At 35.9% G+C, this 27,886-nt stretch overlaps 1 protein-coding gene and 1 long non-coding RNA gene across 3 annotated transcripts in view; one reads left to right on the top strand and one right to left on the bottom strand.

The window, feature by feature from the left end:
- Positions 1-27,886, bottom strand: part of RGS22 (regulator of G protein signaling 22) — a 131,075-nt gene that overhangs the window by 81,239 nt on the left and 21,950 nt on the right. For both annotated transcript variants that reach the window (XM_037503303.2, XM_037503294.2), the window contains 4 exons: positions 18,823-18,885; positions 6,788-7,009; positions 2,639-2,724; positions 1,843-2,011 (listed from right to left, as the gene is read on the bottom strand). In XM_037503303.2, the coding sequence (XP_037359200.1) occupies positions 1,843-2,011; positions 2,639-2,724; positions 6,788-6,838 (306 nt within the window). In that variant the 5' untranslated portion in view covers positions 6,839-7,009; positions 18,823-18,885. The remainder of the gene's footprint in view (positions 1-1,842; positions 2,012-2,638; positions 2,725-6,787; positions 7,010-18,822; positions 18,886-27,886) is intronic.
- LOC129145286 (uncharacterized) lies at positions 4,709-8,109 on the top strand. The gene is made up of 3 exons (XR_008550596.1): positions 4,709-4,734; positions 7,150-7,174; positions 8,073-8,109. It is a non-coding gene; the product is annotated as an uncharacterized LOC129145286 (long non-coding RNA).

Raw genomic sequence — 27,886 nt, 5'->3', positions numbered from 1 at the left:
CTATAGACCAGAGACATACTATAGTGGGGGGCGGGGGGAGGAAAAGAGGGATAAGGGTCAGAAAAAGGGGGTGGGAATTGTATGGGGAATATAACCAAAATGAAAATGCATACATTATGCAAAAATGAAAAATCATGTAAGACTTATATAAAATAAAATAATTCATTAAAAACCCAAGTCATTTATAATAATTATCTGTTCATTCAACATGTACTTATTGACTCTTCCAGACAGTATCCTAAGACTCAAAGAAATGTTACCAATTATCATAAAGATTGACCTCTAAGTTTAATTACAGTTTAAATGACTTAAGAGCCTGAAGAACTTTGAATCCTCCAAGTTCAAAAGTTATGTAGGGCCTTCCCAGTGGCACAATGGGTTGAATGCAGGGCTGTGAAGCTGTCCACAGCGCCGGTTTGATTCCCAGCCAGCCAGGGAAAAACCCACATGGCATGGCAGACCTCTCCTGCCTCGCCCATTGCTCCCCGCAGCAGTGTCTTCAGTCCATCTGCCTGGTCTGCTCCCTGCTCTGTCTCTGGTGAATCCTCTCACCCTCCTGCACCTCTGGCCTGTACCCCAGCTCTTGGATAAAAATAAACAAATCTTTTAAAAAAAAGATAGTATGTAAAGTACTTATCAAGCTGGATGGAATTGAGCTTTTTCAATCAAGATGTAAATAAGCTTCTTCATCATGAAAAAAAGCTAAAAGTAAACTAGCTTGGATTTTACTGTCTTCTATTTAATCAAATTTACATGTGAGGCATCAGAACTTATTCTCTTAGATTCACTCTTCCTTTTTTATGTTTACTGACCTCTATTATCAGTACATATTTTCATGATATTTCTGACATCTCTATAATATACAAGGAAAAATACTTTTAAAATAAGGATAAAAGAGAAGAAAACTATATTTCTGGTACACCCCTAAGCATTATTCAGGGGAAATAATGGGACTGGGATAATTTTAAACAGCTTTGTCAAATATCACTGATAGAAATGCCAAACTACAAAATTAAACATAAGCTACACATAAAAACAAATGTTCAAGTAAGATAGAATGTCTATCCATTTCAACAAAGATGGCAAATAGCTTTCCACTTGTATGCCATCTTTGATCAATTGCAGGATCCTGCCTAGAGTGCTGTGTTGAAAAGAATTTGGAACTAAGCACTAGCTCTGGGGGAAAATTGCCACAATTGATTAGCAATGTCTGTCATGAATGGAAACTAGGAGAATAGCAACACATGGGCCACATAGTTGTCATTCTCGATTTTGAATTAAGTATTGGAAGTGTGTTCCCAGAGAGAATTGCTGATAATTGGAAAAGATCAAACGGTTTTCAGTATATTTGACTTTCCAAAATAAATTTGATTCTACGTTAGAGCACTCATTCAATAAGTGTATTCAAATGCACTCAACAACCCAACATTTCCCCAAACTTGGATAAACAGTCATGCATTTAACTGAGGAATAATCTTAAAATAGGGAGAAGATACACTTTATCATTGTTTGGTATAAAAATTATAGAATCCAAATAAAAATTTTGGAATGAACATGAAAACCATGGTTATAATTCAAGTTAACCTTGTTTCCTAGGTATTTATGTCCTTCAATCTTGCATTTGTTCTTTCATACACATGTCAATAATAATTATAATTACATTTGAGGAGAAAGAGTGTAAAGCAAAGGTGTCAGCATAAATACACACAAATTTCTGCCACATCTACTTTAGAAGTATTTGAAATCATTTTCTTTGTTCAAGTGGTACAAATGAAATGAAATTCAGGTCTAAAATGAGTTTTATTGAAGTGCCACATCACAAAAAGACACTCATACTTTTACCTCACCAAGAGAAATGTAGAACTTTTTCATAATGATAGCATTGTCTTCTTCAGTAGCAGGAGGTGGTGGAGTGGGTGGTTTTCTTGGGACCCAGGGAGAAATATCTGTACCTACTGTGATAGTCATGCCTGATTGGCTCCATCTGACTTGTGAGACCAGTTTAGCTAACCTGCATTTTAGAAAAGATATAAACTGGAAATAAGTTTCAAACACGATAGAGCTAGGAAAAAAAGTAACCCTGGAATTTTATCTTACATATTCAAGCCAATCACCCCTCCTTAATGCTGCATGCTATTTCTCTTAGGATCTGCTAAAATTAATGTTTTATTCATAGTACTACCAATTATAATTATTGTTTTGATTTATTTTATTTTCCTCTTTAAAGTATTTATTCTAAGCAAAGATCAACATTTTTAGTAAAATTTCAGATGTGTTAGGTACTTAACACATTTCTGGGAACATAAAAGAAAATCTTGGTCCCACACTATGACGTTCCTTTTTCTGACACATAATAATCATTTTAACTACCTGCATATAAATATTATAACAAGTAGACAATTTAAAAATTATAATAATCAAAGAAACACAACTGAAGTGCATTTATTAGGTACTGTTTGTGTGCAATCTCTTTAGAAAATTATGTGATTTTTACCAATGCTATCACTCATAGCAAGTGGGATCTAAAATCAAATGTATTAAAAAGTTAAAAAAAAGTATGTTATTAAGAAAGTACAGAAAAATTATTTTAGGTTAAAAACAGGTATTTAAAAACATTATATTAATAGGACTCTAATACCTGTATTCAAAGTAGCAATCACTTTCCAGAAATGCTGGGAGTCTTTCTTTTTTGACCCACTTAATACCTTGTTCCCGGCTAAGACACTATTATAGGACAAAAGAAAAAGAAAAGGACTGTTAAAGAAAATCACACTTAAAGACAATTAAAGCCTGATCACTAGAGCAATAATGGCAGTGAGCTACTACTAGGACCCAGCCCCCAACTTCTATTTGCATAAGAGAGAGCAAGAACCCGGAGTCACAAATTTCAAGTCACTTCTTGTTTTCTGATACTTCTTCAGTTTTCTCAACACCCCTGCATCAACTATTAACTCCACTTTACAGGTAAACAAACTGAATCCAGAAAAGTCAGGTAACTTATTGAAGAGGAATAAGAAAAAAAAGTCAGTCAGTTTCAGTATTTCACAGTTATAAGATGGGTTAAAACTCATTACAAACAGAAAAAAAGCTAACCACAACAAAAACTGATAGGACCATTCTTCAGGTCTCTTGTCTTCCTAATTTTAGAAAACTTTGCTATTAAATATTTAACATTCGCAGGCATTATCCTAGCAATACCATGACTCAAAAGAGGAGTTTGCAAATAACTCATTTAGCAAAAATAGTAGAGTAGCTTAACGCCACTATAAATTCAGACTTGTGTGGGAGGCCACCTGGGCACTAAAACCAGCCAGGGTCCCCCTCAGACATGTTATTCGACCTGTAGCAAGATTATTGAGGTTGATGAGAGGAAGGTTGAAGAGCACACAGGAGAGGAACTAACCATAAGGTTAGTGTAATTGGAGATCAGAGGGTGAGATCTGAGGGGAAGAGGATAGGTAAGAAAAGGAGACAGGGAACAGATTATAAATCGTCTTTTAAATAACATTAGGGCATTTATTGATTCTATTTTGTCGCATATTCACTTTTTCCAGAATTTGAAAGAATGTCAGCACCTTGGATGCTAAATAAATGCTACGAATAAAGTACACATCTTAGGGAGGCAAATGTGCCTGCATTTCTGAGCTTCCACTGAATATCTTGCTAAAACATCAGTTTTACTGTGGTATTAATATGGGAGTCAGCATAGACCAGATTTACTCCAGTGAGAAAATCGAAGGCTCACACAGCAAGTCTTTGTTCTTGAGAGCGCCCTGAGCTCAATGCTGCTGGTGTGAAGCCTGAAGTAACTGGACTCCCAGGACTGGAAAGCTGACCCCACAATGCTTTGATCTTGTTCAGTCCAAAAGACCCATTTGCTGTCACCAAAGACGACCTTCTCAGCAAAGTAAGAATAGAAGTTACTTTGGACACAGCAAGCACCTGAAGTAGCATCTTGTTGATTATTCCATTTATTACTGATGAGATCTGGAGGGCATTTGGACCTTGTATAGGAAGACTCCAAATACACCTCCACACACCCTGACAACCACACAGGACTCCTGAGTTCTCATTAGCAACGCATCAAGGTATCCCAGAAAGAAACCAAGCTACACGTAAAGACCAAGATAAACCCTTGAGGAATTCCACAAGATTATAGGACTAGGCATTTCAAACAAAACCAATTTATGTATTATTTACCTAAGAAACAGTTCACCTATAACGTATCCTCTTTTGAATGTTTTTGCAACTAACTGACCAAAAATTTAAATGAAATAAAAAGTTTTAAAAGAATAAAATCAAAATTGAAATTTCAAAACTTGTTTTATGGCCTAGAATATGATCTAACTTGGTAAATATTACAGGTAAACTTGGGAAAAAAATAAGTGTACTCTGCTGTTGTGAAGTCTTCTATAAACATCCATTAGATCAACTTGGTTGCTCATGTTTAGTTCTCCTGTATTCTTCCTTACAGATCTATTTTTCTTACACATTAGTGGAAAAGCAATGGTAAGTCTCCAACTAAAACTGGATTTGTCTATTTCCCCTTTCAATGTTATCAGTTTTAGTTTCATATTTTCTGAAGCTCTGTCATAAATGCTTATTATGAGGTATGCTTTCTTGGTGAATTTACTCTTTTATATGATGTAATAATGCCTCTATCCACAGCAAGAGTCCTTATTCTGTTCTACTTTGTCTGATATTAACATTACCACTACAGCTTTCTCTAAGTTGGTAATTGTATGGCATATCTTTTTTCCTTTTTAACTTATTTATGTATTCTATTTAGGTAGGTTTCTTGTAGATAAAAAGTATTTGGGTCTTTCTTTTTAATCCCACCTCACTCTTATTTTTAATAGGGGTGTTTAGGTTATTTAATTATTTATGTATATTATTAATGTGCTATGACTAGTTGATATGGTTTGCTTAAAATCTACCATCTTGTACTTTTATTTGTTCCATATATTCTTTGTTCCTTTTCCCCTCATTTTCTGTATTTTTGGTTTGAATACTTTTTCCCTTATACTTAACGAATATTGAATTATTTGTGCCTCTTTTTAAAACATGTTTCAATTACTACCTTACTGTTTTTAATATGGATATTTAATGAATTGCAATTTATCTTCATATCAAATAAGACATATCAAATAAAGTCACCCAGTAGATCTTTTTGAGAAACTTGTGTCAAAACCTGTAATTCAAGTTGAAAAGTTACTAAATAGCTTTTGTATAACAACAGATAGGCTACAAAGACCTCCATGAAATAAAAAATTTCTATTCACAAACAGAAAGGAACAAACCAACAAATATCACTGTCGTACCTAGTAAAAAAAATTTAATAAACAATTTATTTTGCCCCATAGTTTAAAATATATTACTTGTTTTAGCCTCAAAACAATGCTATAACATAGTTATTTTTTAAGTTTGTATTATTATTAATGCATTTAATTTGATGGAAGTATACCAGAAAAACAGAAATATTGTTGTATTCAATAAAAGAACTGAAGAACTTTCAGACTGCTAATGTTAGGGGTTAGACATTTTAGCTTAGTTCTATCAGACTTTTTTTTTTCAATTTCACAATGTCTTTTACTTAGCACAGTCACTTCAAATTCCATCCACATTGTCACAAAAGGCACAATTTTATCTTTTTTAAAATAACCTAGTAGTAGTCTATTGAATATATGTATTGTAACTTCTTTATCCAGTTATCTGTCAATGAACATTTAGGTTGATTCCATAACTTGGCTAAGTGAATAGTACAGCTATGGACACAGGGTACATATATCTTTTTGAATTAATGTTCTCATATTATTTAGATAAAAACCTGGAAGTGGAATTGCTGGATCATATGGTATTTCCATTTTTATTTTTTAAGGAATCTCTGTACTGTTTTCCATAGAGTCTGTACCAATTCACATTCCCACCCAGTAGTGAAAGAGTTCCTTTTTCTCTATACTCTTGCCTTGTCTTGTTACTTCCAGTCTTTTTGATGTAGTATGCCATTCTCACACGTGTGAGGTGATGTCTTTTTGTGGTTTTGGTTTGCATTTTCCTTATAGTGAATGTAGAGCATTTTTTCATGTGCTTGTGGGCTGTCTCTATCAGACATTTTAAACCAATGGAAAAAGCACTGTTAAGCATTCATTACTAGTTTCATTTGAGTCATACACGAATGCAAGTACATAAGCAGTACGTAGTAAAGGCATCATTTGGAAAATAACAAAAGTAATGTTCATCAAAATGACTTGTTCCAGAACACAGACAGTGAGTTGAAGAGCCAATATTAGAACACAGGGGTTTGTGTTGTTGTTTCTTTACTTCATGATATGGAGATAACATGCAGAAGCTGAGAATGGGATTTAAGACTAGGAGGTTAGAGACCCACAATGTAACCTGAGGGTCAGAAATCTCAATTCTCAACTACTTCACAGAATAGAACCCTACTGAAATAAATTTATGGTATACTCATATTTTCTAGAATGCATTAAACTATAAGTAAAGGACACACATATTTATACTGTCCCAAATTAACCTGATATTCTAAGTATTCACAGTGAATTACATAAACCTTCTCACACTAATCATAAATAGCAAAAGTGCTAGACTAAATTTGCCATTTGATACATATAAGATGATATAGAAACTAACAAATATTATGTATAAACACAATAAAATTTAATAAATATAGTTACACCTCAGAAAGGGAAGCTCAGGGAAACTTCAGATTAATCTGACCAAATATTTTATCTAGCTAAAAAATACAAACTTAAATATACTTTCTTACCATAATATTGTAGTTGACATTAATGGTCTCATCTTCATAGGGGACCTTCATCTGGAGAAATTTAATATCGTTTTTTCCTTTCCTTACAACATCATAAATGGGATTTCGAGGTTGCTGGTTTTGCAGAATTTTTTTCAGTTGCTTTTCCAGAAGTTGTGGAGCATTGTTGACTACTTCAAAAACTCCATAATCTGCATTAAATCTAATTGCCTCTGAAAAGGTCTGCAAAATAAATTGATAGAGCTATGTCCTAAAATAGTTTAAAAAAGAGACACTCACTGTTTTCCAAGAAGACTTTATACTTACACACATGCAGAGACATAACATTCTGTGCTCTTAATCATTGCCTCTTCCCTTTTCAGGAGCCTGGAAATCTCTCCACTATAGGTAAGAGGGCCCATTAAATCCTTCCTCCCCAAAGGACTTATGTCATGAGATAAGTGTCAGGATAAGTTATGGCCGAAATTCCTTTGTATAAACAACTTAACTCCATGCTTCTTTGCAACTGGAAAGAAATACACACCTGGTCTCTATGAAGCAATGTTATACTCCTAGAAGGGGGTGAATTACCAGGGAAGAGTGAGTAAAGGAAGAAGAAATAACATTCCTGCTATCTCTTTCATCCCCAAGAACCATGAAAGCTAAAGTCTCCCTTGCCTAAGAGGAGAAAATTAAGTACAATGTGTTCTTCATTTAAGACCATTTCAACACCATTCCTTTCAGTGTGACCAAAAAATAGTAAAAGACAATAACATTTCTGAGCTTTTCTCAGTAATTACTAAATGCAGCCAACTTTTATGTAAAGTCAGTCAGTTAATACACAACAGCCAGAAATCTTGAGATGAATGCCAGCTGCCAATAAGTAGCTCTGTGACACTGAGTAATCACCGAATATGTTCCGAACCTCCATCTCCCCAACAAGTAAATGGCAAACTGGCTGTATCGTTTCTCATTTTGCCCTACAAACCTAGATTCAGTTTGCCTTTTCAGAATATTAATTTATTTTAGGAAAGCTTCTGTGAACTGTCTATTCATGTAAATTGATATATAGTTTAGTCATGTGGAAGACATTAAACTCTTCTGTTGGATCAGTGTCCTGAGAACAGCATTAATTTTTCAAGTTTTACTAAGAGATTGCTAGATGTACTATAATTATATGTCAGGATGTAGTAAAATTGGAATTAGAAATGCAATGTATATATGTATAGACACCTATGTGTCTCTGTGTGTGTTTTGATGCCAAATAATACCGTCTCTCTAAAGTCTGGTTGTTTCCCCTTCTAAGAAACGTCAAGTGCACAGGTGACAGAATTCAATATGAATGTCAGCCCACAGCCCAATGGTCTCAGGGCTAAGATTTCACCTCCAAATGATAAGTACAGTTCACTGGATAAGTAACAATAATTAGCAGTAAAATGCATTTAAGTTTTCTTCAATAAATAAATTTCATTGGTTGCACATTGTATCTATCTTTGAAGCATTGAATTCAAAAGGGCACTACTTACCTAAATGTTAAATGTTATCACTGAATTATACTATGACTAAACTAAACAGTTAAGTCTGCTGACATCAGAGGCCAGGTCCATCTGGTTGGGGAAAGGAGTTAAATTAAACTTGGTAGAGAATGGGCATCAAATACTATCTAGGGGTAGGGAAAATGGAGCAGTATAATAAGAAGACCATCTGGAAAAGATTTCTTCTACCTCTGAGTATGCATGGAGTAAGAGAACAAGCTTGACCTCTATTTATTGCTTTCCTTTCTTTTTTCTGCCTCCTACCCTAATGCCTGGTAGCCAGAGGAACATAAAGCTGTGACAGGCCAAAGCAAAGAATAACAATTATTTAGTTCTATAGACAAATACTTCCTGATGCTCAAGTGAAAAAAAATTAGAGGGACTGTGACACTGAGACCCTCAGTAGCCACTCGGACCTAGTAGAAAATAGTTAGGTGCAGCTGGTAGATATATCAGAAGGGATAAGAACTACAGTTTACTGAACATCTGCCATGTGCCAGGCATGTGATGGACACTTTAAATTTAAATCTGGAGTCTTTCTCTATAATCTTGAGATGACAAAATCTCATCATGGCTTTATGGCAAGTCCCCTAACAAGCTTACTACAGAACTCTACATTCATGACCACAAAACTGCTTTACACCCAGGGTTGACACATAATTCCAGCCAGGCCTAGTGGATGTTACAGACTGGCTCACTCAGGGATTCATTCCAACCTCTAAAATACAGTCTGGACAGCTAAAAACTATATAGGCCAGATACCTTGTAGCTATATTGTTATGTGTAATTTAGGTTCTGCCACTCACATGCACTCACAAAAATACTTGAATTCTGAGTGCAGTGGGGAGTGAACCAGGGTATATACATTCTGAGGAAGAAAAACTGAAGGATGTGAACACATGAAAGTAAAAAGAGAGACTGGTCAAAAAAAAATCTACAAAAGAAGGAAAACTAATTAATTGTGTTTATGATAAAATGATGTGAAATGTTCCTATTTACTTAAAAAAAGAAATATTCATTGAAAATGAGTCTTTGGGCCTCCCCTGGTGGCACAGTGGTTGAGTGCTGGGCTGCAAAGCTGCCCACAGCCTCTGCAGCGCCAGTTCAATCCCCGGCCACCGGCGAGGGTCCCACATGGTGCGCAGACCTCTCCTGCTGCGCCCGCTGCTCTCCTCAGCAGTGTATTTCGTCAGTCTGCCTGCCTGTTCTGTTCCCCACTCTGGCTCTGGTGAATTCTCTCACCCTCCAGCACTTCTGACTGTGCCCAGTGCTTGTATAAATAAATAAATCTTTTTTTAAAAAAAGAAAAAGAAAATGAGTCTTTTCCCAAAAGTAAATAACTATTTTCCTATATAAAAAGCCATGAGTTAGAGCAGATCTCTAAAGATGTTTAACAGCAATGTGATTATAAAATTATGAAAGCAGCAAAAAACTTCTCTTAGTTAAAGGAGTCAAAACTTGTCCTAGGTCATTTATTAACAGAGTGCCCAGCATCTTCCTAAGAAAACACAAAAATCCATGAAACACTGTTTCTGCCTTTAAAGAAACAAATGCACATTCATTCATTTTCTCTATGATGAAGAATCTCAACAAAATAGTGAGATTAGTGTAACATGCAAATGCTAAAGAGGAAATCTGTCATGAAAAGAGCTAATAATGAGGTAATCCCAAGGTGCCTTCCACCTTAATATGCCAGCATCAGTCCCTAATTATCCCTCCAAGAAAAAGAAGTGGGTATCTTCTATTCTTTGTATAGTTTAGTGAACACATCTCATCTAACAAATATATGAACACAGATATGTAAATAGAGACAATAAAGATTCATCAGACAAGCAGAAATGGACTCTTAGAATCAACATATAAGTGACTCATATTAGTCAAAATTATCCTCTCAAATCTTTGAAAACATCTATAAAGCACCAAGTTGTTCTATCTCTCAAGATGTTTATCACAGTCACTTTCCCCTGGTATTGAGTAGGTCACTTATTCTTCAGTTAAGGACCAGATAAAGTGGCAGGGTTATGTTTAAAGCTCATGTTTCATAAAAATACATGTTTAGAGCTAGAATCACTCTCAGCATAAGATGACTCCATTTTAAGTAGCTAGAAGGATGAGAAACAAATAAGAGTAGCAGCTTTTCATCTTCTATCTCACACCTTCTCTGGGATGTTCAGGGATTGATATGTGTGTGTCTTGGTTAGTAAAACAGACAAAATCATCCTTACTCTTCAAATCACCCTCATTCACTCAGCAGAGCATGGATAATTTGAGTAATGACACACAAACACTGCAATTCTGTTTTAACACAGAATAATTACAATAGAAATACATACATACAAAGTAGAGTGATGGCACAGGATACACTGAGTATCTTCAGGAAACTAAGGAAGATGTATGTAGAGAGTTGGATCATAATGAATAAACAGACATTCTCAGCAGGCAGACCAGAGCAAGAAAGGAATCCAAGCAAAAAGAAACAGCAAGTGTATTGAGATACAGAAGCACAAAACAAAAGGGCATCTTTGATGAACCTCTGAGTTTGACATGGCTGAAGCCTGTTATCCTTGATAACAGGATACATGCCTGGAAAGAAAGTCAGAGAATTAGTTCATCAAGGACTTTTTGTTCTATGCTATAACTTTCGGTCATATGGTATAACTTTCAACTTATCTCTTTTTTAAATTGAGGAAACCTTAATTCACAGTGCTGTATATGATTCAAAAGTACAGGATCACACCTCTTTAGATACATGTTACTCTCTTAAATTTGTGGTTCTTGAGGCCTTCCCGGTGGCGCAGCAGGTTGAGTGCAGCACTGTGAAGCTGTTTGGTCAGTAAAACAGACAAAATCATCCTCACTTTTCAAATCACCCTCATTCACTCAGCAGAGCATGGATAATTTGAGTAATGACACACAAACACTGCAATTCTGTTTTAACACAGAATAACTACAATAGAAGTATGTACAAAGTAGAGTGATGGCACAGAAGGATAGAGCTAGAATCACAGAACAGTGAAGATGATTTTGTCTGTTTTACTAACCAAACCCAATCCTCTACAGCACGGGTTCAATTCCTGGCCAGACAGGGAGATTCCCACATGGCCCGGCAGACCTCTCCTGTCGCACCTGCTGCTCCCCTCAGCAGTGCTTTTGGTCTGTCTGCCTGTTCTGCTCTCCACTCTGTCTCTGGTAAATCCTCTCACCCTCCCGCACCTCTGGCCTGTTCCCCAGCTATTGTATAAATAAAATCAATCAATTAATCAATCAATCTAAGAAAAAGAAATGTGGCTCTCAGTGAGTAGTCCCTGAACCAGCAGCAGCACGACCTAGGAACCTATCAGAAATGCAAAATTACAAGCCTTTCCCTATAATAAGAAACTCTGGGGAGTATTTGGGGCTCAACAAGTCTTCATGTGCTTCTGAGAAGCACTGCTTTAGAATGATGGAACCACTGACCAGTTTTTAGCTGGGAGAGAGAGAATCCAGGTTTAGACAGTCCTTAAGCTCACATTCTGTCTGCTACTTCATGCTGACTATCATGTGTATTCATGTAAATGGAAGGGCTGGCCATCTATGTTCTATACACAGAAGAAAGAACCCTGATCTTTGTTACCCAAAGTCCCATTATCTGCATAAAAGAGAATTTCTCTCAAACATTAAGTCTTTGTTTTTGCCCTTTCTACGCTTATCTACAACCCCCCTGAGGTTAGCTTATGTTGATGATAAAAGGTGTGAGAGATAGAAATGAGTGATGTAGGAAGTCTTTCCCCCAGAAAGCTGAGCAGGCTGATTTAGAGTACACTCAGCTTTTAATCATATGACAGGAAAAAATCTTCCGTTTAAGCCTCAAACCCAATCCTCCACAAGCTGTTACAGACTGCTCTTTCCCTTACTTAATTTTCCTATTTCAAGGGTATCAGTTTCCAAATGTTCTAAAACGAACTGACCTGAAGGTGGTGAAAGCTAACTTTGTAGTACCAGTCATCCATGTGCGAAAAATATTTTCACAGAAAAAGCAAGTGCATGAAAATATTTTTACCACAATAAATTGCTGGTTCCACATTTCTTTGAAAAGAGGAGGAAAAAAAAAACCTGTGAATAATTAGTGATGTGCTTAAACTGCCAGCCCAGCACCACTGAAACTTAGCGGGTGCCAAATTATTTAGCTGAACAGTATTTAAATTAAAAACTAATGACTAGGTTAATTTAATACATGTTCATCTCGGCTCCAACTCTGTCTCTACTAATTGAGCTCCAAAGCTATATTTTAAACATGCATCCTAGTCAGTGAATGAAAAACATCTGACTACTTGAGTATAACAAGTCAGTTACCAATAACAACTTCTTTTAATCTAAATTTTATTGTCATTTTAGATGTTTACCCATAAACTATTTATTGGACATATTCACCAATAAGATGGAGGGGATAATGTGCCACATACAATGCACAGAGAATAGCCTTAGTTAGTAAAATGAGTTATGTTAAGTAATTTGAGTGCTTTACGTTGGAACTACAAGGTTTGATCCCCTTCCTTAGGTAAAAATGTAAACTATACAGTACGACCTAGAATTCCATCAACACCTTTAAAAAAAAAATCTTCGCATGTTTAAATTATGGCAGGGGAAGACCCAAGCCCTTCTTTCCCCTTCATCCCACTCATTTCCCCAATCTAGTCTCTCTCTCCCCTTACCCAACAATCAATCTAACATATAACTCCTTCAAAAAGCTGAAAGAAATTATAATAGTTTACAGATTTTAAAAAAGTGTGGAGAATCAGTCCAAAAAAAAAAGAAGTTATGGTAAAATTCCAAAGGCACATAGCTAAGCTATGTCTGGCAAACACATGACATACCTATCTTGCAAGGAGGGTATAGAATAGGCCACCCCTTCAGCTTCTGCAAACCATAAATGTCACAAACATTCTAAGCCACCCACAGAGGACCAACCTAAATCTGTATGTGGGCTCATCTACTCAATCCCACAATAGTCACTGAGCATAAAACACACCAAACAAAACCAAAAGGGGGGAAAAAAAAAACTTTTCACACTATAGTACAGAAGAAAACTTAATAAGCAAACACTTGTCCATAAAGAGTTGACAGCAAAAAAACCTCCCAGACACCAAATGAAAACAATATCTAAATGTGAACCTGGCACCAGAACAAACGGAATGAAGTTATGAAAGCTAGGATTTGGAAAGTGCCATAATCATTTATAATAGCGGCAACTGTCCTGGATTCTCTTCATCAAAAAATAACATGAAGGCAGGCTACTAACCATCAATTTCTGGATCTTACAGTGTGTCCCAAGGATGTAATGGTGTAATGGAAAGACATAGTGTAGGAGCCAGAAAACCTGATTCCTAGACCCATTTCTACCATAATCCCATTAGGGAACCTTAGCAATGTCACTACAGATGTGGAAGAAGTCTCAGAAGTCTCCAAAATCCAGATGACCTACAGGCCCTTTCTCATGAACATGTTATATGTACACTCTCAGGCTTAGATTATTGGGGATTTTGAGGGGAAGTGGGTGGAGGTGATACAGCAGGGGACAAAATATAAGAAGATTAGAAGGTTTATTTCAATGCTCTTACATGAAATGAAATGAAAATGAAATAAAGACAGAATCTCCTCAAGGTGCTTTCTGAGATACAGAAGAAAGAAACCTATCCTTGGCCCCAGAAAATTTACAATGTAGCTTCTGAGAAAATAAACAGAGAAGAAGGAATTAATCAAATTTTCTTCAGTTGGAAAATGTTGCTTTCCCATCCAATACATGTACTTCCTATAAAATATTTCCAAAAGATGATTTCCTAACCTAAACCCAAATATCTCCAATCATAGGGAGTTTACTCCTTCGCAGTCAGCCCTTCTCATTGCTAGAAAACAAACTTTAAACTTCTTCTCAGAGAAAAATAATTTCCTTGTAAGTGCTGACTCTGAGACTGCACTCTCACTCCACAGAATGTTACCCCTTATTCCTCAATCAGATCTTCAAATAATTGGAAAGAGCTACTCCATTCCAACTCCTCTCCCAAGCCAGGTGCAACACTCACACTTCTTTCAACCCATCCCCATCTGACATGGTTTCCAGAGCATTCACTGGCTGAGTCTTCCCAAGTCTGGTTTGGCAGAGCAACTCTTAACATACAGCACCAAGCAAGGAATACCACTCAAATGCAGTCTGACAATTCAATCCAGCTCAAAGAAAACATTTACTGAGTGCTTTCTATGCTCCAGACTAATATTTTTCTTGACCTTAATTATATTTCTAAGAATTCTCCCTAAAAACACATTAGCTTTGTTTGTTTTAGCTCATTTCAGACTACCATAATAAATATGAGACAGTCTCTGTTGTCCAAATTATCAGTTCATTGCTCCACTGCCAGTTCTATAGTCATTACAGTAGAATAGGGCAATTTTTGAGCAATATGGACATGGGTGGATCCTGTCACTTACAGGCTGAGTGACCTTAGGTTGGAAAAATGCTCATTCATTTGTAATGGATCATGCAAGTCTCTGAGAAAAATAATTTTTACAAGTCAAAGCCAATGACAGATTTGTGTGGTTGAGAAGATTTTTCTAAGTTGACAATGATTTATAATCTAATTAAAGAGTGACTGCTCCTCATGTTTCAGGAATGGAAGATGACATGAACAAGTTAGTGAAGGAAAAGGAAAGAGAAGCCCTAATTCTGTGCCAGGCACTCCACATACATTGCTTTATTTCATAATAGTCCTTGTAAGATACTTACATTGTTGCCACAAACTAAGAAACTGAGTTAAGTAATTAAGGATCACATGGAGAGATGTGACAAACACAGTCCCACCCCTATATTAACCATCACACTGGGAGATGAGCACAGGAAGAATCTATGTGGTCAAGGTGAGTGGAAGTGGATAGGGTAAGGCAGGAGTGTGTGCAGGTGAAACAAGTAGAATGAAGCTAGAGTTAAAGCTAAAGAGGTAGAGGCCTAGTCACAAAGGTCAATTCTATACTAAGGAATATGGACTGCAGTCTGCAGGCTATTAAGAGTCAACCACTCCTCACTGTGGTAAATGGACCAATTCAAACACTGAAAACTAATTCCACAGATGTTAAAGGCTTTGGAGAGAAAGGAATATGAGTATATAATGTGTTGGGTGTATTGCTTCCCTACCTAAAGGCAGATAGGGAGGGCTTTCTGAACAGAAGTGACTGGAATCAGGGGAGCACTGCAGGCAGAAAAGCCCTGAGTGCACTTGGCATACTTATGTCTGTGAAACATGAAGAAGGCTAGTTAGCCTGGCAAAGAGTTAGCAAGGGGAAGGGGAATAAGAAATAAAAATCAAGTGATGGCAAAAGCCAGATCACATGGGATTTTGTATTTCATTCTTCTTGAAATGAGAAACCATCAAAAGGGATTTTAAATTTTAAACAAGATTCAATTTATTATTACTTTTATTAATTGAAATCATAATATATTGAGTTTATGGCTCCATAACTATCCAAAAATGAGATTTTCATTTGACACACTTACTGGTAGGTAAATCCATTCTGGCTAGGAACTTGATTTGAGAAACCATTATTCCTTCTTCCTACTCCCAGATTCTTTTTTTTTTTTTTTTATTAATTTTTTTTTTATAGAGGCATGTTTTATTTATTTATTTGTTTGTTTGTTTGTTTGTTTGGTTTATACACGCACTGGGTATAGTCAGAAGCACGGGAGGATGAGAGAATTCACCAGAGCCAGAGCGGGGAGCAGAGCAGGCAGAAGGACCAAAGTACACTGCTGAGGGGAGCAGCGGGCGGCAGGAGAGGTCTGCGCGCCATATGGGACCCTCCTCCGGTGGCCGGGGAGCAGCCGGGGATCTAATCGGCACCACAGAGGCCGCAGGCAGCTTCGCAACCCAGCGCTCAACCGCTGCGCCACCGGGGAGGTCCTCCCAGATTCTTTTATGAGCTCTGTTAACAACATTTCCCCTTCTATGCATCTTGCAGCACAAAGTATGGGTAATTAATAAATTGAATGTGTGTAACTAAACACTGATACAAACGAGGGCAGGAGAAGGTAAAAAGGGGCGAAGAGAAAGAGCTGAAAGAGAAAGGAGAGGGGAAAATGTAAAGTGGAAGGATTTGAGAAATGAAAAAGAGGAGAGAAGTGGCCCAGATGGGGGTCAAACTTCAGGTATCTACTGGGGTGAGATGAAAAGCATGCCTGCATAGACAGAGTTTAATACAAATCACACTCTCAATTCACCTAATGCCTGAAAGAAGCATACAAAAATGGCAATGTCTATTCTGACTGGTCAGTAGGACTTAAGCTTAATTTTTTGACATCTCAGGTAAATTTGCTATACTCTTGTTAGGTTACTTCTACATTTTAAAGTCTTTTTTAAAATAAAGTTAAGGAAATTTATTTTCTGGAGCAAGTAAAAAGTCAAGATAATCACATATCTTGAGACAAGAAATATAAACCTTGAGAAACTGAAATCAGACCCAATTTAGAGATTTTTCTTTTACAATTTCACAAAAAAAGTGTTTTTTGGAGAAAGACTACAGAATGCAGAGCCAAAATGAAACACTACATAATTTGGAAAAACAAACTTCTGACAATTTTGTGATGCTGCTGGGTTTTTTACAATATACAAATGGACTATGAATGTTGAAGAGTTGGACCAAACCAGAACCCACTGGGGTGTCCTGTAATGTTGTTCAGGCCTGAATGTGGAAAGACAACAAGCCCAGAACGGTTCCAGAGACCTAGCTGTGCCAAAGGGAGGAGACAGTACAAACTATTTTGGGGAAAAAAAAAAAATCCCAAAACAAACAAGTATGCACGCACAGATAAATCCACACACACAAAAACTAATCTAGGCAACAAAGTACATTTAGCACTTTTCCTTCAAAAGACATTTTTAGGAGTTGAGCATTGAGATATAGCACATTTTTTATTTTATTTTTTTTTAATAGAGGCATGTTTATTTCTTTATTTATTTGTTTTGTTTGTTTGTTCTGTTTACACATGCACTGGGTACAGTCAGAAACGCGGGAGGGTGAGAGAATTCACCAGAGCCAGAGCGGGGAGCAGAGCAGGCAGAAGGACCGAAGTACACTGCTGAGGGGAGCAGCGGGCAGCAAGAGAGGTCTGCGCGCCATGTGGGACCCTCCTCAGGTGGCCGGGGAGCAGCCGGGGATCGAACCGGCGCCGCAGAGGCCACGGGCAGCTTCGTAACCCAGCGCTCAACCGCTGCGCCACCGGGGAGGCCCGAGATATAGCACATTTTATGGTCCACTCCCTTTAAAATTACTTGAGACTTTTTTATATTCCTCATTTTCCCTGGTAAATATATATATACAGGGACCTCTGTACTGCTTTCCACAGTGGGTGAACCAACTTGTATTTCCATCAACAACGCACAAAGGTTCCCTTTTCTCCACATTGTCAATAATATTTGTCATCTCTTGTCTTCTCAACAATGGACATTCTAATATCATTCTTTCACTTAAACAGCTTTACAGAGACATACTTCACCCTTTTAGTGTACAATTCAATGAGTTTTTTTCCAGTATATTCACAGAGTTGTGCAGGCATCATTACTGCCTAATTTTAAAACATTTTAATTACTCCAAAAAGAAATCCATTCCCTATCCCCATTCTAGCAACCACTAATCAACTTTCTGTCTCTCAAAGCATTATTTTTGATGATACAAAAATTGAATGAAATAAATTTCATGTTATTGAAATAACATAAAAGTATGTTAAATTATGGTAGATCCATTCAATAAAATATTATGTGGCTATTAGAAATTAAGACTGTATTAACAGGTAAACTACACATGATATAATGCTTAAGATTATTTTTCACTAAAGCTTTGACTTACCATCAGTTTATAATACCATATAAAGTTTGGGAGTACTTCTTCACATTGCTAATATATCAAAGTTTTCATAACAGCAGTGAAAACCTTTTCTCATCTAATTTTCTCTTATCTGACATTCCTGATTGATTTTATTTACTTAAAACACTATAAGTGCTTTCATGTGCCCCATTTAACTTTCTCTATACCCTTCAATACTCACTATCAGTCATTGCTGTTCTAGACTGAAAATCTATAATTTGGCATCCACCTATGTCTTATTTTGCTATAAAAGTTTAGTTGCCATAAATACAAATTCCATTTTAATATTTGCCAAGAGGATAACAATAATTGCTTAGATGCAAGAAATTCAGTTTCTTAAATTTTTGATATTCCGTTCTATCACAATTATGTAAGCAAGACTGAAATGGTGCCAAATAAACTATATTAGATTTTGCACAGAATGCTTTTGATGATTAGAAAAATCCCAGTTTACTTCAATTGAGTTACTAAATATGATTCAAATCTGAATGACTGATCCGAAGACACAAACTTTACCTAAATGTTTTAATATTTTAAAAAATACTGTATCTAATAAATTTATCTCACAAGATAATTCAGAGAACACAGTATTTTACCTTTGATAATATAGTCAAAAGAACATAATAATGTACTTACTGGAAGACTTAGGAATTCATTAAAATAGTCCACAAGGATATCATCTGTGGCCAAAGAATCTTCCTACAAAAAAACAAAATGTAAGCTTAATATGCTGTCTTAAAATGTACCAATATTATTCTCTAATTCTGTTATCAATAGTTTATACTATAAATCTCCAAATTCTTTTCAGTTGATCAACAATGAATGAACCCTCTGTAAACAGAACACAGTGGTACAATCTCTGGATGGAAGAACCAAGAAAATAGATGTAGCATGCTCTTAAAAGACAGTGTGACTGTGGTAAACTGGAAAAGAGCATACATGAAAATAAAGCACAACACTTAAATGAAGGAAGCACTGACAAACACAAAATGATCTAATGAAGCTTTCCCATGGACATACTAAAAATTATGTTCTGTAAAAATAAAGGTACAGTGAAGCAAGACAGAACCAGCCTTTAGGATAAAAGGAAATTCAAAACGTAGATTTCATAAACTGCCAAATGGAAGTGATAAGCTAAGTGAAGAAAATATTGTATTGCCTCCCTCTGAGAATGAGAAAGTTTCAGTAATTTGAGACCTGCTTAACTTTTGCATGAAGAGCTTTGACAATGCATGTGTTCTAACCATAAGGATTGTATGCATTTTTTCCATAACTATCTCTTCCACCAATAATGTGAATTTTTAAATTGACAAAATTGGAAAGCCACTGCCAAGAACAAATTCTCTCTTCCAAATACAACACCTTATTTTATTAGCAATTGTTTCCATTGTGTCAAAAGCACGTCATGGCATACTGTTTTACAGTACATATGTTTATTTTGTTATTCATAATTATATTTCAATTTCACAAATCTAACATGAAAGTTGGCAATATGACACAATGCTATTATTTCCATATGGCTGAATAGTTTCTACCTATACTTGCCAATTTAAAAAAAAATAAAATTAGTATTGAAGTATAAGGGAAAAACTATAGTATATTAACACCTACTTTGGAAAATTGATTTTCAAGGTAATTTCTTTAATTTCAGTATCAGCATAGGTATAAGCAATCACTTCTAACATTTATATCAAGGAACTTACAAAAAATTGGAACTGATTAGAAGAACAAGAAGCTAAGAATTTTGTTTACTATAATCTCAACTGATTAAAACAATAATAGGACCTCATAAATCTATTATCTTCATGGTGTCTCCTTAGTTATTAGAAAAAAAATTTCTACTTCGTGAAGTCCTACTCAAGCACAGCAAGGCAGGTAACATTTGGAGAAGACTATCTGCAGTTAACAACATTCACATTTTGCCTTTCAAAGTTAATTTTTGGGGCTTTATTTAGTGAGCTCCCTAGTTTCTGCTAACTCTTAGGAAAAATAAACTGAATTCAATGAATGTGTTTAATATCTCCTAGGTAGAAAGCATTGTGTTACATTAAGGATGACCAAATTTCACACTGTGGGCTCATGTTCAAAAATTCATAGTTGGAAAGGGTAAGGATTTTTTAAATTAATAACACAATTGTCATGTTAAAGGAGGTAAAGGAGTACCTTGTTAGTTTTCCTAAAACATGAGCTTTGATTGTTAGCCTTACTACAGAATGCATATTTGAGACCTAGATATCACCTGGAGTTTGGCCAGCCCCATTACCAGAAATGTCTAGATAATCCTCAGATTTATATATTCATTTGCAGAAGCTTCACACTTCTAGGAGACGCTAACTCAATGCTTTCTAAATTATGTGTTAAAGTACCTGTTCTGTTTTGCTTCTTTCCCTGATTCATTGAAGACAGAGAACTTTTATATGTAACAATAAAAATGAAATACCAAAAAATGAAATAAAATATATACATGTACTAACCCAACTTTTTATTATTAAATTCAATAGGTATACACACACTCTGTCAAATTACCATAAAGTTTTTAAACATGTACTCTTGATTCCTGAACTTATGTTGACGTGGACTAGTAAGGGTTCTCTGGTGGTATCAGTGCTCAGGCCCTACTCATGCAGTGCTGCTCTGGACCTGTGGGAGACTATTTGCTTTCCACTCTCTCGGGTCCCCCTGGAATCTAACCACACTAAGAGGGCACATTCTTGGTTTGCACTTACAAACATGGAAACTTAAAGTATTATCCAAATACTTAAAAATCTGTATTTCTTTTCTGAAATCATTTCTTTAATTTCCACCAAGATTAAACAATACTTTTGCTGAAATCAGGGAAGTTCTGCAATGGAAATAAATGTAGTCTCTATGTGCTCTCTTTAATCTTGTACTTTAATGGAAAGACCTGTACTTCTCTAAATAAATAAGCACATTTTCCCACTGTAGTTTCTAGTTCAGTATGTTCATATCAGTAACAACACAATCTTGTGACCCAATGAGGATCTGATAAGCCCTTTGTTCTTAAAATCTTTTTTTAAAGATTTATTTTATATTTATGCATATAAGAGCTGGGTGTGTAGGCCAGAGGTGCAGGGATGGTGCAGGGATGGCAGCAGGGGGCTTGTTAGAGGATTCACCAGAGACAGAGTGAGGAGCAGAAGAGGCAGACTGACTGAAATACACAGCTGAGGGGAGCAGAGGGCATGACAGGAAAGGTCTGCTGCACCCTGAGTGGGGTTAGCTCCCTGACTGGGGATGGAACTCGTGCTGCAGTGGCTGCCGATAGCTTCATAGTGCTGAGACTTCACCTCTTGCACACCTCTTGCATTTAAGGGAGATCCTTAAATACTTTTTTTTTTTTTTAATAGAGGCATGTTTTATTTATTTATTTATTTGTTTGTTTGTTTTGTTTGTACATGCACTGGGTACAGTCAGAAGCGCAGGAGGGTGAGAGAATTCACCAGAGCCAGAGCGGGGAGCAGAGCAGGCAGACTGATGAAATACACTGCTGAGGGGAGCAGCGGGCGGCAGGAGAGGTCTGCGCGCCATGTGGGACCCTCCTCCGGTGGCCGGGGAGCAACCGGGGATCGAACCGGCGCCACAGAGGTCGCCGGCAGCTTCGCAACCCAGCACTCAACCGCTGTGCCACCGGGGAGGCCCTAAATACTTTTAATTAAAAAAAAATTTAAGGACTTGATCCAAAGAAGGAGGAACTCAGTTATTTTCCACAAATTTCTATACTCCAGTCATATGGCCATTTTTAAATGAACTAAGTCTCCATATTTGGATTAATATCTTCTAAATAGCCAATAAACTGTTGTTGGTTAATGGTGCAATCAAGAAGAAAAACGACTTATAATCAATTCCTCCATTACATCATTACATGAACCTGACTGCAAAATATGCAACATAGAGTCTCTGCAAAATGATGCAATGGAAGGTAAAAACATTTTTTCAAAATTGAATATGTTCTTGGAACCTGTTTTTTCACGTGTTACAGGTACACATCTGTGAAAGTGAAGTCAGCTTTTCCATTTTTAGTCCAAACTTTTCAAATATCCTCCTGAAAGAGGGTTAAGCAAAATGTGCTTGCTAATTATGATGGGCAATTTTTTTCCTTAAAAATTATTTTTTTGACCCTCAAATCAGATAACTATAGTATCTTCACAACTGTAAAGACACAAGATATACAGAGACAACCTTATAAATAAGGAAGAGGTAATAAGACACAAACCATAGTCCAAGAAAGACTATCACACATGACACCGTAAGAAAATCACAATTAAACCATTTCCTCACAAAGGAGAAAAAGGTGTTATCTGGTAAGAGGAATCAGAAGAGTCTCGAGTAGGGAAAAAGACATTTGAGGACATTTTGAAAAACTTCAAGCTCTGTATCTAGAAATACAAGTATGAGAAGCAATAATGCACACTAGAGACAAATGCACGAGCAAAGGGAGGTCAGAAAGGAAAACAAAGTGTTCACAGTCAGCTAATAGCAGAAGTAGAAAAATAACTTGTTTTAAACTTCCTTTCAAGCCATTCATACATTAAACCCAAGCCATTCAATAAATTTCCAATGCAGAATCCTAAAATGACACACTTTAGATTGCAATTACCATCAACCATGAGATGGCATATACTGTATTTCCAAAATTACAGCTATCAGGATAAACTATTCTTGTTTATTCTCCTGAAAGTCCACATAATTTTCCCCCTCCTTCTTAAATTTGTCAATCACTAGGCTAGAGCTTCCCACCAGATACAGGAGGTATTCATGCAATGACATGAGGTGGTGCAACAATGAAACTCAGCAGGGTCAAGTGAAAGGGGACCTCTTGCCCTTAAGGCAACCAAATTTTAAAAGGATGGCTGGCACACCCCATACAGTAATTTCTGGTAGTGAGCAACCTTGTTTGGACAATTCAGATTCAACTGCCTCACCTGGAGACAGTGTTTTATGAACCACATCCCACACCTATAGTATACACAACACAGAAGTTGCTTGAGCTCTGAGTATGGATTTATTAGCTAGCTGTAGAACATTACACTGCCCCCATGAAGCTGCTACAGGAGTTTCTGGTTGAGAAGTCCAAGAAGATAGTACATAGTCATATAAATGCTGGTAGTTTGGAGAAAAAAATAAGGGAGATCCCAGAAGGCTAGAGATGACAGCTTCCAATCTTTGCCTTCACTTACATAAAATATGTCAGTCTGCTGAATGTAAGACCAGAAATTGTAGAAAACATAGAAGAAAACAAAAATTGTGTGTGTGTGTGTGTGTATATATATATATATATACACACACACACACACATATATATGTATACATATGTATACATATATACATATCAAAAAAGACAAACTTACGGCATTCACAGCAACATGGAAGGACCTGGAAGGGATTATACACACTAAAATAAGTCAGAAGGAAAAAGAAAAGTATCTGATGGTTTCACTTATAAGAGGAACATGGGGAAACCATACAAGGGATCAGAAAAAAAGACAAAACTAGCAGTCAAATTATAAATTGGAGGCATTCTTCAGGGGAGAGGGAGGGAAAGAGATCAAAATAGGAGGGAAGAGGACAAGAGTCTATGGTGAAGATTCACAGGTGTCTTGGTGGAGGTAATTATATGGGGACAACATCTGAGTGAAGAAATCAAACACTGTACAAAAATGAACAATGATGTAGAAATAATATTTCTGTCTGTTGGCAACTAATGGATCTTGTTGGCAAGTAATGGATCCTTGTAGTAATATGCAGGCTAGATACAAGGCAATCATTCAGTAAATGCATGCATAAACTTCAATATAGTTTCATTATTTTGAAATATTTGACACAAAACATTTTATTTATAAATCTGTCTAACCTAAGAAATTTTAAAACAGTGTCTTGAAAGAAGAAAGAACTGTCAAATTTTAAGTTTAATTTCAACTCTTGTAGTCTTTAATAGTAATAGAAAGTAGTTTACAATATTTCAAAACCTGCTGGGTGGTAAATTTTCTCACCAACAGAAACTATTCAAGTATCCTTAGATATTACCATTAAAAAATGTCTTTGTTAGGAATTGATAAAAACTTGGTATTAAAATTGATAATAAAACTTTATATTAAAATGTTATGTTCATCAAAAATTAAAAAAAAACACACCTAGAAAATAATCCCTTTACAGTAACATTAAAAGGAATAACTTAGTCAAACAGGCAAAGACAAGTACACTAGAATTATGAAACATGGCTGAAGAAACTAGAGAAGACACAAGTAAATGAAAAAACATACCATGTTTATGGATTGGAAGACAATATTGTTAAAATGACAATGCAACTCAAAGCAATCTACAGATGGAATATAATCTACATCAAAATTCCAATGAAATTTTTTTTTCAGATATTGAAAAACCCATCCTGAAATTCATATGAAATCTGAAGGGAGCTTGAGTGGCCAAAACAATCTTGAAAAAGAGTAAAGTTGAAGAACTTATATCCTGATTTCAAAATTCACCACAAAACTACAGTAATTAAAACTGTACTGGCATAAAGACAGGTATATAAACCACAGGAATAGAATAATGAGTTCAAAAATATTTATGTCAAGTGATTTTCAAAAAGGTTCTAAGATTATTCAGTAGAGAAATAACACTTTTCAACAAATGGTGTTAGCAAAATTGAATATCCACACACACAAGAATCAAGTTATGTCCTTACCACATACCACATACAAAAATTAACTCAAAATGGGGCCTCCCCTGGTGGCGCAGCGGTTGAGCACTGGGCTGCAAAGCTGCCCGCAGCCTCTGCAGTGCTGGTTCGATCCCCGGCCGCCAGCGAGGGTCCCACATGGCGCGGCAGACCTCTCCTGCCGCGCCCACTGCTCCCCTCTGCAGTGTATTTCATCAGTCTGCCTGTTCTGTTCCCTGCTCTGTCTCTGGTGAATTCTCCCACCCTCCTGCACTTCTGACTGTGCCCAGTGCTTGTATAAATAAATTAAAATATCTTTTTAAAAAATTAACTCAAAATGGATCAAAAACCTAAATATAAGAGCTAGAGTCATAAAATACTTAGAAGAAAACATAAGGATAAGCCTTCAAAACCTTGGATTTGGCAATGCATTCTTAGATATGACAACAAAAGTATGAGGAACGAAAGAAAAAATAAATTGGGCTTCCTGAAAATTGCACACTAAAGGATTCTATTAAAAAAGTGAAAAGACAACTTACAAAACACACGGAGAAAATATTTTCAAAGCATATTGATAAGGGTTTAATATCCAGAATATATAAAGAATTCTAAATACTCTGCAAGAAGAAAAAATAGACAACCTAAGTCATTTAAATGAGCACAAGACTTGAATAGATATTTCTCCAAAGAAGATAAACAAATGGTCAATCAGGACATGAAAGATGCTCAACATCACTGGCGACTAGAGAAATGCAAACCAAAACCACAATGAGATTTCATTTCTCATCTACTAAGTTTTTCTTAAAAAGAAATGTATTGGGTGTGATGGTAAATGGGTGAATTGGTGAAGGAATTCTATGGGGACTACACCTGAGGGGGGGGAGGAAATATTGTTTAAAAATGAACAATGATGTAATATATATATAAATAAAAAAATTTTTTAAAGTATTGGCAAGGATGTGGAGAAATGGCAATCCTAGTGCATTGCTGGTGAGGATATGAAATGGTACACAATAAAAGAGTTCCTCAAAATATTAAACATGCAAGTATTATATGATCCCACAATTTCATTTCTGGATATGTGCCCAAAAGAAGAAAGGCAGGGACATCCATGTTAAGAGCAATGTTATTTAATTGCCAAAAGGTAGAAACAACCTAAACAGCTATCAATGTTTAAAACAACAAACACAATAGGGTTATATATACTATGTAATGTCAATCAGTTTAATGAAATTCTGATGTATGCAGCAAAATGGATAACCCTCAAAAATGTTGTGCTATATAAGCCAGATAGAAAAGGAAACTATATCCCCCAAAGAACTAAGGAGAGTACAAAATATATTAAGTTTTTTATATTTTTTATATAAATTTTCCCTATGAGAATTATCAAAGACTAAGTTAAAAAAAAAACAATGAAGTAGAAAAGGTGTGTAAGAAATATAGACTATATATCAAAAGCCTTTTGCAAAAAAAAATTAAGTGAAACAAATTACACTAATTATTCATATATGATAATGCTCAGCAACCAAAATTAATCATCTAATAGTATTTTCTAGACATATGCTACATGCTATAGGGAATATTAAGGTGTGCTAGACATAGTACTGTCCCTACAGTAGTTCATAATTTTGCTAAGAAATTATAACAGTTATATATAAAAATACATACACATTTACATATATATAAAATACATACAAGGTAATATGTTTCTGACACCCTAAAAAATGATTTATTCTAAATCAGTTTATTCTCTCCTTTAAGGTTAAAGATTCCATGTAAAGATTTAAATACTTTGCAGATATCCATGACGCATTGTACTTTTTAGACCACTGATTAAGAAACTATAATTTGATATGCAAGCAGCTATAAACCAGAGACATATTATGGGGGGGAGGAAGGGAGAGGAAGGACTAGGGTCAAAATAAGGGGGGGGGGAGTGCAATTGTATGGGGAATATAACCAAAATGAAAATGCATACATTGTGCAAAAATGAAAAATGATATAAGAATTATATAAAATATTTTTAAAAAAACAGTTGGCAAGGGAAAAAAAGAATAAGAAGTTGACTCTTCTCCATTTAAATAAATAAATAAAAACCATATGATAATATCAATAGATGCTGAGAAAGCTTTCGACAAAGTGCAACACCCATTCATGATAAAAGCCCTTGAAATTCTTGGGATACAAGGAACATACCTCAACATCATAAAGGCCATATATGACAAGCCAACAGCCAGTATCATTCTCAATGGTGAAAAGCTGAAAGCAATTCCATTAAGATCTGGAACAAGACAAGTATTTCCACTCTCACCACTGCTTTTCAATATAATGCTGGAAGTCCTAGCCAGAGCAATAAGAGAAAGACATACAAGGAATCCAAATAGGAAAAGAAGAAGTCAAACTATCACTATTTGCAGATGATATGATAATATACATAGAGAACCCCAAAAACTCCACAGAAAAACTAATTCAACTCATCAATCAGTTCAGTAAAGTGGCAGGATACAAAATCAACACGCAAAAGTCAGTAGCCTTCCTATACACAAACAATAAATCTGAAGAAGAAATTAAAAAAAAAAACATCCCTTTTATTATCAAAACAAAAAAAATCAAATATTTGGGAATAAATCTAACAAAAGAGGTAAAGGACCTATACAAAGAAAACTATAAGACACTGTTAAAAGAAATAGAAGAAGACACAAAGAAATGGAAAGACATCCCCTGCTCATGGATTGGAAGAATAAACATTATTAAAATGGCCATCCTACCAAAAGCAATATACAGATTCAATGCTATTCCAATCAAAATCTCAATGGCATTCTTCAAAGAAATAGAACAATTATTGATGAAATTCATATGGAATCACCAAAAACCCCGAATAGCCAAAGCTCTCCTGAAAAAGAAAGAAGGGAATGGAGGCATCACACGCCCAGACTTCAAACTATACTACAAAGCCATAATCATCAAAACTGCATGGTATTGGAACAAGAACCGACATACAGACCAATGGAATCGAATAGA

Source organism: Talpa occidentalis, unplaced genomic scaffold (assembly GCF_014898055.3).
Source record: "Talpa occidentalis isolate TD23 unplaced genomic scaffold, MPIMG_talOcc4v2.1, whole genome shotgun sequence".
Lineage (NCBI taxonomy): Eukaryota > Metazoa > Chordata > Mammalia > Eulipotyphla > Talpidae > Talpa > Talpa occidentalis.
The sequence above is the reverse complement of the archived record's forward strand: the minus strand, read 5'-3'. Positions and strand labels throughout refer to the sequence as shown.